This window comes from Sinocyclocheilus grahami, unplaced genomic scaffold, assembly GCF_001515645.1.
Source record: "Sinocyclocheilus grahami isolate Dianchi unplaced genomic scaffold, SAMN03320097.WGS_v1.1 scaffold25.1, whole genome shotgun sequence".
Classification (NCBI taxonomy): domain Eukaryota; kingdom Metazoa; phylum Chordata; class Actinopteri; order Cypriniformes; family Cyprinidae; genus Sinocyclocheilus; species Sinocyclocheilus grahami.
In genome coordinates, this window is record NW_015505204.1 from 808,309 (window position 1) to 820,715 (window position 12,407).

The 12,407-nt window shown below is 37.2% G+C and overlaps 1 protein-coding gene across 1 annotated transcript in view; it reads right to left on the reverse strand.

Annotated features, from left to right (window-relative positions):
- LOC107564921 (spermatogenesis-associated protein 16-like) overlaps window positions 1–12,407 on the reverse strand; it is a 59,037-nt gene that overhangs the window by 18,862 nt on the left and 27,768 nt on the right. The window contains exons 3-5 of the mRNA XM_016250093.1: window positions 11,479–11,585; window positions 8,358–8,504; window positions 2,657–2,769 (exon numbers count right to left, since the gene is read on the reverse strand). Coding sequence (XP_016105579.1) covers window positions 2,657–2,769; window positions 8,358–8,504; window positions 11,479–11,585 — 367 coding nt within the window. The remainder of the gene's footprint in view (window positions 1–2,656; window positions 2,770–8,357; window positions 8,505–11,478; window positions 11,586–12,407) is intronic.

Genomic DNA, 12,407 nt, shown 5'->3' on the forward strand with positions numbered 1-12,407 from the left:
TTTTAAAATGGCATAACTATATATATATATATATATATATATATATATATATATATAAAGTATAGTATTTCAATCTGGCGAGTAAACAACTAGCCAATGGCGATTCAAATTGCCAAGGTGTTCGTTGAAGGTTGACTGTATAAAAACAGTTCGTGCTGCACTGTATTTGTTTTGTCCTATCGTATCTATCATATGTTGTTGCCTTATTAAAAAATATGCTATACATTTTAAAGAAATGTATTTTAATTTTATAGTATATACTTATATATAAATACATTCATGAATGTTTTTAATGAATGGATTTTATAATAATACAAATAGCAATGTGTAACATTTTTCTAGAATAACTTTTGCTGCCAAATTATCCACTAACCTAGTTTATGATACATTTTTGTCATAGATTATAAATATACATAGGCCTATATTTTTTCATATTTGTTTATTTTATTTATAATGAAGTAGTCTGTATCTAGTAGATTGTGAAAGCATTTTTATCAGTTCCACACAGAGATATATAAATTCTACGTTTATTTAAATGAGGGAAAAAAACTTCACTGGTCTCGAATCGGTATCGGCCAATACCGAACCCTAGGTATCGGAATCGGTATCGGAGGCGAAAAAGGCGGATCGGAGCATCCCTAGTTTGGTGTTGAGGCCAAATAATTCAATTTTAGTCATCCGTCTCAAAATCTTCAAGGTGCGTTTTGGCAAAGCTCAGTCGTGACTGCATGCGGCCTTTCTTGAGGAGTGGCTTTTTTCTTGCAACCTTCCCATACAAGCCACATTTGTGGAGAATTTGTAATATTGTTGTCACATGCACACAATGACCACTCTTCATAGTGTCATAAATTCTTGCAACTGCTTCAGAGTCGCTGTAGGCCTTTTGGCCAGATCTTTGACCAGTTTCCTCCTGGCTCTTTCATCCAGTTTGGAGCGACGTCTTGATCCAGTGTCGTACCAAATACCTTCCACTTCTTAATAATAGACTTCACTGTGCTTCTAGGCATTGATAAAGCCTTAAGTTTTTTTTTTGTATCCATCTCCTGACTTGTTCCTGTCCACAACTTTACATTTTTTTTTTAATTTGGTGTTATATCTTTGGATGTTATATAAGATGCACTGAGTAAATACAGCTGGATTAAAAAAACGTCCCTCTTCATTTCAGGCTGCAAAGTAACAAAATATGCTTATTTTAAGGGGGGGAGGGTGATTCTTTTCTATACCCACTGTATATGTATATCTAAATGTATATGTGTATATATGTGTGTAAATTATAACAGACTTAAACCTATATTATAATAAAGGTATATTATTAATATATTAAACCTATATTTTTGAACATGTTTAGACATTGATGCAGTGGAGCTGTCATTTCAGAAACTTTAATATTGATGTACAATACTTAATAATTTATACATTTGTATGATTCGGTGACTCAGCAAAGTAGCATGTGTGCAGATCCAGAACTGAGATCCGCTGTACTGCTTGACAGGTTGAGTTCTTCATTCTGAGAATGAATGTGTTGCCACAGATTTCATCACAGGGGACATGAAATCAACTCTGTGTTTTAATCGAGAGCTGATGGCTGTTCTCAGCTGGAGAATAACTGACTAATGTAATTTAGTGTCATGTCTGGGCCAATCAAACATTTGCCATTGCTGCTCTAATTCAATCACTGTCCTCTGAAATAAACTCCCTGAGAGTTCAGCCTCCAAATGAAATGAAAACTTCAGCATGTTGGTGTCTCCAGTAGTCCATTGTGAGGTTGGAGAAATATTGCGATTATTAGTGGGATGGATGTGCCAGGGATACTGACAGCGAGGGCTTGTTAGTCATTGATGGCCCAGCAAGTGTATATAATTGGTAGTGTTGGCTAGGGGAAGCATCACAAGCATTATCATACTTGGGTAAGTGATTTGAACTTACCAATGATTAGTCCTAACCCAAGTGATTAGTCCTAACCCAATATATTAACCTTCAGCACGTAACTCATTCCATATCGTTTGTGCTGTAAACATGAATGAGACTTCAAATCATGTGTTTGGCTGAACTCATGTGGTTGTGCTGTTACTTTTCTAAGTGATCAGATTGAACATTTTTTGCCTGGCCGACGATAAAACAAATGAAAAAATCCCATATACTTACAGTGATGAGGCTCTTGTAACTTGGGGTGATAAGTAACCACCTAGCACCCTTTTAGTAACAGGTCAACAACATGCTAAAAACCCCTCAAAACAACTTAAAGGGATTGGCCACCCAAACATTCTGTCATAATTTACTTACCCTCATGTAGTTCCAATCCTGTATGATTTTTTTTCTTCTTCTACCGAACATAAAATATATTTTGCAGAACGTTGGTAACCAAACAATGTTGGTTCCCATTGACTTTGTACAATGCAATTCAATGGGAACCGAAACAGTTTGGTTACAACATTCTTCAAAATATTCTTTCATGTTTCACAGAAGAATAAATGTTATACAAGTTTGGAACGACATTAAGGTGAGTAAATAATGATAGAATTTTCATTTTTGGGTGAACTATCTCCTTAACGACCACATATCAATGCCCTGGCAACCAGGGCATGGCGTATAATACTTACAAACATCCTGTTGTACAGTCATTAAGCATCACACAAGAACATAAATGTATACCCACACTTAGCTTGGTGCACTTAATAAAATCCAGAACTGGCAGAATCTTCTTTCCTTGCATCTCATATATCATTTCCAGGTCTCTGTAGTTGGGAGTAGTGAATGGAGATTTTTGCCCTGTAGAAGAAAGTCAACAGACCAACAGTGTGTAAATGTTCAGTAAGTACTTATTTTATCATTTACAGTAGGGGCCAAATGTTTGAGCCAACTTTGAAAACCTGTGATTAATGCTTCGAGATAAGCAGACCATTTTAGGAACAAAATAATTGTCACACCATTAAATATCAGGATAGATAGATAGACAGACAGACAGACAGACAGACAGAACGATAGATAGACAGGTGGGGGAATGGATGGATAGATAGATAGACAGACAGAATGATAAACAGACAGAAATATAAATAGGCAGACAGACATACAGAATGATAGAAAGGTGCATGGAGGGATGGATGGATATCTAGATAGATTTAATTTATTTCATTTACCTTTTTTACCTTTTGCTTTTCCAAAGCTAAAAATTGTTTAAAAAAGCACAAAAACAATGATAAAAAACAATTAGTTTGACAGGTAATTCTGAGAGAAAAATTGGAGGCGGTGGAGGTGTTATGAAGGCTCAGTGGGAATGAGTTCAAGAGTTTAGGTGCCATAATGCTGTATACTCTACCATCTATTGAGGGAAGTTGAATTTTCATCATCTATTTATAACATTATGCATGATAGGAGCATCGCAAGCGGGGGGAAAGGTGGGACTGATTCCTGGTGCCCCAAAAATCCCCCTGAGGGCCCCCATTACAGTGAATTCAGGGCCTGAAACAGAGTAGCAATGGGCTGTTCACTGTATATGCAGTGCATGTTTACCTGCAACATTTGTATACTAATAAACGCTGTTATTCATTCTATACGGTGATGCTGCAGGTAAACACATCTGCAGCATACAGAACAGCCTCTATTATGACGAGTTGAAAATGGGCAACCGATCATGTAGTATTTTTACCTTAGCATAAGAAAGTTTGTCACAGCCTCTTGAGGATAATTGATTAAAATAACGAACCATGCAGTGGCTGTACCTTTGAGACATTACTCAAATGCCATAGATTTTATTCCTCTTAATAGAGATCATTCACAAATATAGCCCCAGTTCTGCCGACCTCTCCTGCTCTGCTGTACAGGCTGGCTGCTGGCTGCTGGCTGCTGGCAGTGTGTTTGACATCCACATCATCTTTGCCTCTACGGTTTTGCACGAACCAAGGTTAATTGAGAAATTTTATGCCATTGATGTCAATGCATTGATCGGTCCCTGTAATCTCTTGTCTGCTTAAACAGAACAGAAAAGGGCTGAGTTAATGGGAATTTCTTATTCTTGAAAGACGATGATTGTGTGACCTTGGAGGTCAGTCTGCAAATTTGTACATTTAACATATGACACAGCCTTAGCCCTTAATTTCAATTGGACTAATTTCCATGCACTACTAGATAATTCATTTTTGTTGACCTAACAATGTCATTGTGGTGAAAAAGTGTGACTATAGTAGAAAAGATCCCTCAGGGATTGTATTAAAACATCTTTGTCATTGTAATGGTAGTGAGGATTGAGGGGTCTATTTGCGCTGCGTATTTCAATGCCGTAAGCGTTGCGATCCATTTAGCTTGCCTGAGGTTAGCGTATATACTCCATGTTCTTTCACAAAAGTACCCACTGAGAGCTCCCAACAATATCACCCAAGCAGATGAATGTGTGATGTCAAAGATGTATTGTGTAGCCGTGATTATACCATGTCCTGATCAGCACACTCAGAGAGCCTTCATCTTAACACTATGAACATGCTGTGCAAAAGTCTTCAGTTTGTTTGTTATAAACTCCCTTCACCCAATATAGAGCCCACACCAACCTGTGAATGTGGGACACCTCTTGTAGAGCAGTTTATGTAGGAAGTCTCCATCCTTACTCCTTCTGAAGCCAAGGGCTGTCACTTAGTCATTCTATCTGTCTGTATGTTGTTCTGTCATTCTATCTGTCTATATAATATCTGTCTGTCTGTCATTCTATCTATTTGTGTGTCTATTGTTCTGTCCATTGTTTTATATGTCTGTGTTTCTGTCTGACTCGATAGATAGGCACATAGACAGTTTGATAGATGTTGAACTCAATTTTCGACAGTCCTAATGTTTTTCAATTATAATTCAATAAATATTTGTTCCAGTCAAACTTCCCGTGGGGTGTGGCCAATTCACTTTAAATTCCAACTCATGAATTGAAAAGCAGCTAAGTCTTCAATTCTAAATGTTTCACAACCCTGCTAGAAACCACTTGGAACATCCTAGCAACAACATAACAATGCTTGGCAACCACCTACAACACTCTAGCATTGTGGTGGTGGGTTTTGCACGAGTAAGTAAGTAACATTCACATTTGGTCAGAAAAAGTAAAAGTCTAGTTTTGCACTGCATTGGGCTTATGCAGTTGATGGTAATAGTAACTTTTATACTGTACATCAAACCATTTTGATACCGCATTAGGTGGCCACAGTTGAAAAGCACTGTACTAGATCATAGATGCAGAGATTTAATCAATGGCCACGTTCATACAGCAGCAGAATATGGTTTTCAGTCCTGTATTTGAGTCCTTAATACGGTTACGTTCACACACAGGACAGTTATTTTCAGGCGTGACAACCGCATTCTGTAACCAAACTCGCACCAGTAAATTTTCAGGACTCACAGCAGCATTCTCGGAAAACACGAGCTGTGTGAACGGAACAGTACTGGACAACTAGTTGTCTGTCACGTCATACAGTGCGAGAGAGAGTGTCATCTGAAAGTTTTAGATCCAGTCTTCACCGGAGCCGATTTGACGGATGAACTTGCGGCTCAATTGGACTTGTCGTATCAGAAAATTATAAGAATTTCAGTTTTATGGACGTCTCCATCTTGGATATTACTTTGGTCACTGTTAATATGGTAACTGGTAAAGAATACAGGCTTGACTCCCATTGCACGTTCATACAGACAGTTTTCGAGAGCTACTGTAAGTATGCTGTGTGAACGTGACATTTCGAGACTCACACCTGTAAGTAAAGGCGGTTGTCAATCCCAAAAACTGACTGTGTGAACTTTAAATTTAATTTAGTTGATGCAATGCTAAAAGTGACATTATCTTGTTTTACTTGCCTTATTTTGATGCAAACCGTAAATTTCTTTCAAAGAGATTGCATCAACAGGTAGCTAAAGGCGGTACATAGTCAAAGGACAGCAACCATTTTTTTTCAGAGCTGGTTATGCACAGTGCTGAACTGACATTGATGTTGACAGCCCTGTGATGAGTGACTGTTCTCCTCTAGGGTACTAAATTTAAATTCAACACGTCTTTCAGTGTCACACATTTATGTCATGCAGGATTATTTCTCCACAACGGTGATCATTATGCTAATTTAATTAGTTAAAAAAAGAGAAGATACATGGTTAAAAAAAAAAACAGCATCCCTGAGGAATGAAAATGTAGACATGGAGCACAGCAGGGAGCTGATGACTATTCTATGGAATTTGTGCAGTATAAAATGGATTGCGTCATATTCTCTGCCGTAAAAAGGTTGTCTTTACTGTTGTCTTTTGTGTAGTATATTTCATTATAGCCTTAAAATAAAATTGGCACTTACCCTCATGTCGTTCCAATCCTGCATGCCCTTATTTCTTACATTGATTTCAAAAGGAGACGTTTTTTCCAGAATGTTCACACTGCTTCTTAGATGGCTTTTAATATAGCATGCAAGTTTATTTTTTCATTTTTGAAGATTTACAGTCTCTAATCCTTTCTTTTCATTGTTTGCACCATTTACAACATGGACATCAAGGTTAACATCTCTTTTTGTGGTGTGTGGAAGAAAAAGTAATAGTGGTTTGAAAAGAAATGAGGGTGAGTAAATGATGACAGAATTTTTCTTTTTAACTGGACTATTCCTTACAATATACAGCTTTCATCTTATCCAGGTTTTTGTGGCCTGTTCTGGAGAGTGTCTGCGCTGTGGTATAAGTGCATCATAATATTGTGTCCTGGGGACAGTCGCCCTGCTGTGTCAGGATGTTCAGAAATTTTCATGTTGAATCTACATTTTAACTTTCAGTAAAGTGGAATGCTCTCAGACATGTTTTTTCCCCACTGTTTCTCCATTAGGCATCTTTGAATCATTTGATCCGAGCAGGGGAAAGTGTAATATTCGAGTCACCAGTGTGTATTTCTTGAGCATTGCTTTGAACGAAAAAAAAACAGCCTTCAAATAGCTGATCTTTTCATAATGAATTAGTCCAGAATAAATGTATAATCTCAGATTATGGCCATTTAATACCCATAACCCAGAGGTTATCTTTGGTTGCTGGAGATTTTTTTTTATTATATATTACCATATTTCTATAGCCAATATATGGGTTAAGTCTTATAAATGGTGATATACGTGGCCACAAGTGACTGTCTGAATCATTGAATCATTCATTCAACCGATTCATTTAAAAACACTGATTCTTTCAGAAATGAAACAATTGAGCAACAAATTTGTTCACTCATTGATTTAATCAAAAACACTGATTTATTTAGGAACGAAACAAGTGACTGTGTTTGAGTGAATTACTGGAGCATTCATTCAGTCAGTTTGTTAAAAAAACTGATTAATTCAGACATAAAACAGGTGGGTCATTGAATCATTGAGTTGATTAATTCAAATACATTGATTCATTCAGTAACAAAACAAGTGACCAATTTCACAGATGATCCATTGAATAATTGAATACTCATTGATAACTCAAGTGACTAGTTAAAAAACGCTGATTCATTTAGGAATGAAACAAGTGACTAAATGTGTGAATCGTTGAATCAGTCATTCAACCTATTCATCCAAAAACATTGATTCATAAACAAAACAAGTGACTGATTTCATTAATGATTAATTGAATAATTGACTCAAGCAATTAGTTAAAAAATACTGATTGTTTTAGGAACAAAACAAGTGACTTAATGTGTAAATCATTGACTCACTAATTTCAGCCTATTCATTCAAAACACTGATTCATTTTTATATATGAGTCACTGAAAGTCAAATAATTGGTTTGGGGGAAAAAACAATAAATAAAAACAAACGTGAGTCACATATGCAGTTTGACCAATTCCCTTCTCTCTCTTCTCTCTTACAATTCAATGACCTCAACTGACAGTCTCTGTAAGGCTACATTAACTTTCAAATTAAATTAATGACTCAGCTCACCAAACACATGTACAGTCACCCTGAGGTAATCACACGTTGAGTAGTACTGTGTAAATGGTTGGGTACATTGACGCAAAGTGTGTAATTTGAAGTAATTCAAGTCTAAGGTCAGGATTTCTATAACATATACAAACTGAGTGCTGGATTATGGATTTGTTCATAATGGGGGTATGTGAAAACGGAGCAGGCTAATTGAAACATGAAGGTGTGCTCTTGACCTGACTGTGCGAGCAGCCCTGGCCTCAGTGTTTGTAAAACAAAGAGAGCTGCCTCACATCTCACACTAATTCACAACCTGTTGCTAGGGCAACACCTGCCTTAGACAAAGCTGTACCTATTAGTCAGACACAATCTCTAATGCCTCTGAATCTGAAACCTTCCTATTCAAGTGCTTCATTGTGGGAGGTCTTTCTTTTTTTCCTCACTATTAAATACAGTGTCTTAATTTCTTCATACCAGTAAAGATGTAGTCTGTGAAGGGTGGATAAAGCTTCTGGAAGGCCGCCTCCACCTTCTCAATGGTGTTTGAGGATGGTTTTCCAAACCAGGGAGTGAACATGATTGCAAAATTATTCTCAAAGTACGTGCTGCCTCCAGGAGCCCCTATGTGGAAGGGAAATAGAGAAAGGCAATTGTTTTTAATACGCTTATTTCATTTACAAATAATCAGATCATAAATACTTGGAATTTACTGAAATGCACAGTGTAATTTTTTTTTTAATTATATATCCTGATGATAATTTAGCTTTTATATTTTTCTCTGGCACTTCTATTAGATGGGCATGTGGTTTTGATCATTTTGAAGTAAAATAAATTTATACTTTAAAAATATAGAAGTGATTTAAATTGTGAGACGTGCTGAAATCGCGTTTGGTCTCGTACTGTATTGCGTACCTTGTCAGTGTCATGCGCTTTGCTTGGCCATTTGTTGTGATAAACAGGAAAGTGTGTCCAGCTAATTCAATTTGAGTTTTGTTAGACGAATATAAAAAGCTTAGTATACCACGGCAGCGGTCGTGGCAGCCCTCGTGTGAAGCTCTCCTTGTGGTAAGACCGAAGAGTGTAAAGACCATTGACTCTACCGTTCGACTCCACCGAGCAGGGACACCAGCAAGGCACATAAGTATCGCTTCTGAATCATTCTCTTTCCTACTACTTGTTCCCCTTGCGCTCTCTCTCACCCTACCGACTATCTTCTATGGTTTCATCTTTGCTTCCTTCCCTGAACAGTTATCATCTCCATGCTACTGATACTTTCTGCTCCACTCTTACGTCTTGTTTAGACACTGTCTGCCCCTTGTCTTCCAGGCCAGCTCGTACCACCTCTTCTGCCCCTTGGCTATCTGATGTTCTCCGTGAGTATCGTTCTAAGCTCAGAGCTGCAGAAAGAGTATGGCACAAATCACAAAATCTTACTGAGCTTAATGTATATCGATCACTCCTCTCTTCATTCTCTGCTAATGCCTCCACTGCTAAAAGGACATACTATCACAACAAAATGAACAATTAGCCTAACTCTCGCATGCTCTTTAAAACATTTTCCTCCCTCCTTTGTCCTCCTCCTCCCCCTCCTTCATCAACTCTAACAGCTGACGACTTTGCCACATTCTTCATTAATAAAATTACAAACCTCAGTGCACAATTTGCCACTCCACAAACTGTCAAACAAATCTTACCAGCAAATATACACTTGTTTTCATCCTTCTCTCCACTCTCTGAGCCAGAAGTCTCTAAACTCATCCTTTCCAATCATCCTACTACTTGTCCTTGCCTTGCTTTCAGTTGTTGAAGATGAATCTACTAATGAAGATGGCGGTGCGTTCACACGCTGTGGCTTCTCTCTTTCCCGACAGAAAGGTGTTTTCGCAGTGTTTTTGTTCGTATTCTAAGCGCGCATACAGTCGTGAGTTTCTGCTCGATGTCGGCAGAACCACATTTTTAGAGTTAAACTCTGCGCACGCCGAAGAGCTGCGGGATCTCTGTCTTCTCTCCTCCTCTTCACTTTGCTGACCCACGACTGCACACGTCACACAACTCCAATCTCCTTATTAAGTTTGCGGATGACATGACTGTAGTGGGTCTCATTAGCAACAGAGATGAGACAAACTACAGGAGCGAGGTGAGCCGCCTGGCCGGAACTTTCTATTCTATTTTAATTCTACTTTATCTATATGTATCTTTTTTTTTTAAACAACAAAAAACAAACAAACACTAGCTTTCTATTTTTAGGTATCAATGTTATGGAAGCCAATGTAGTCTTGCATAGACCAGTTTTATTTTAGTATTATTTATATGCTATTATATTATTTATTCATATTTTAAATGAGAAGTTTTAGCCATTTGTGCTTATGTCGTCATTAGTGCTTTTAAATATTTCTAAGTACCTTTATTTTTTATTTTTTATTTTTTATTTCAGTTTTAGTAATATTCATTTTAATACTTCAGTTAGTTGCCAAGGCAACATTTCTCATTTTTGTTTAGGTTTATTTAAGTAAGTTTTTCTAATATTCATATTTAAAATAATAGTTTTAACTAGCATGAAGTCTGGTTCATTTTGGACTTTATTCTGACCAAGACAGGAAGTGACCATCTGCCAGATATGAGTGACCAACCACCTAGCATTATAGCAACAAAGAAGCAGATTCAGTCAGATGCTTTTTTTACACAATTTGTATCAGACAGTCAGTGAAGAGATTTGTAGGCCGTTTAAGGCTGACACTAATATAAATATTAACAATGTTAACAAGAACTGTTGAATCACAAACTTTGAAATCATTATTTCTAAAGGTAAAGTGTAAATAACTAGAGAGAACCCATGGTGACCTATTTGAGTTCTGTGAAACGACTGATGCTGTTTGATTATGAAAACACCACTGACAAGAACTCAGATAAGATTCCTTTCACTTAAGATGCATCTTGTTTAGACTTTCCCTTTTGAATTTACAGCACTAACAGCTGCAGGATGTTGCTCTTTTCTACATAGGGAACACTGATAAAAGTGTTGCTGTGTATCCTTACACTTTATTCTTCCTCAGAGGACAAAACTATATACAAAAAGATGCTCTTCTCTTCATTTACATTGGTCATATAACAGCATATTTCCTGTATTTGGCATCAATAGTGAATGCGTTTCTATTGTATACGAAAACCTTTTAGTGGGAAAAAATAAAACTCAGGGCAGGTTCGAGAAGATGAAAAAGCTCACCCTTACTGTGGGCCATCATAATAAACACACGAGTTGAACTGCAATCCATGTGAGATGAAAATGGATAGAAAAAAATACATAAATAAAAAAGGAGAGGGCTTGACTCTCCCACACTCAACTCATTTCAAGCAAATGCAAATTATGAGACGGTTGCAGATACAGCCCACTTTAAGGAGGTCAAAATGCATTAATTTTATATGTTGTAAATTAGCATTAAACAACACTGAACTGCCAAACTAAACAGTGTTCCTTCAGGTCAAAGGTGCTGATGTTTTACACAGACATTTTGTGATTGATACGCACTGATCTACCTCAGTCGGCACTCTTTTAAGCAATAATCATTCATTGAGATTTTGATTGGGCGTTGGGCACCCAGCAGCCCATCCGTCCTCACCTGCCAATAGAGTTTGATGAGTTCGCTTATGTGCTGGTTGTTGCCTCCTGACAGCCAGTAAATGTAGTCAGCAATCATGGAGCCCCTAATGACAAGGACAGAAACAGGCAGACAGTATCAGACAACTTTCAATCAAGATGTTACATCGTCTAGAGGGAGACGGCACAAGAGACATGGCACATACTCGATAAGGGAATTCACTCGACAGACACACATGCACACACCATGCAGGGTCTTGATACAGTGAAAGCGCTTGCATCAGGCTGACTCATGCGGTTGCTGGCACACATTTCTCTCTCTCATGTATTCTTTCTCCGCGTGACAGCGTCATGCTAATAATATTCATATGCATGCATCAGATCATCAAATTTTAGAGATTTTAAAGTGTAAAATGTACCTGTGGTGACAAGTCTTTATATAAAAATGTGAAGTAACTGCATTTATCACTGATATAAGTAGAAACCACATGCATGTAATTACTTTAAATGTAATAAGGTTATGTAACAATGATATTAGATGTAATATTCATCTTTGCATATAGTTTCATATGCTTTTTGTTCAAACAGAAGGAAGGAAACAGTATATGCCATACAGTAAGCTAGTGTATCATTCCATAAGTGAAACAGAAGGCTTTATTTCCTGATAAACATTCTAAACAGTTTTCTAGTTGTCATCAGTGGTGGAAAGAGTACTGAAAAAATATACTCAAGTAAAAGTACCATTACCTTCCAAAAAATGTAGTGTGAGTAGAGTGAAAGTACTTGGTATATAATGGCACATCATGCCATACCTTTTACACATTTACACAAATTGTTATGCTGATCATACAATTTGTAAGGAAAAATGCATTTATTAAAGAGCTGCAGTTTTATTACATCACACGCTGGCACAGATGCAGTATATTAAT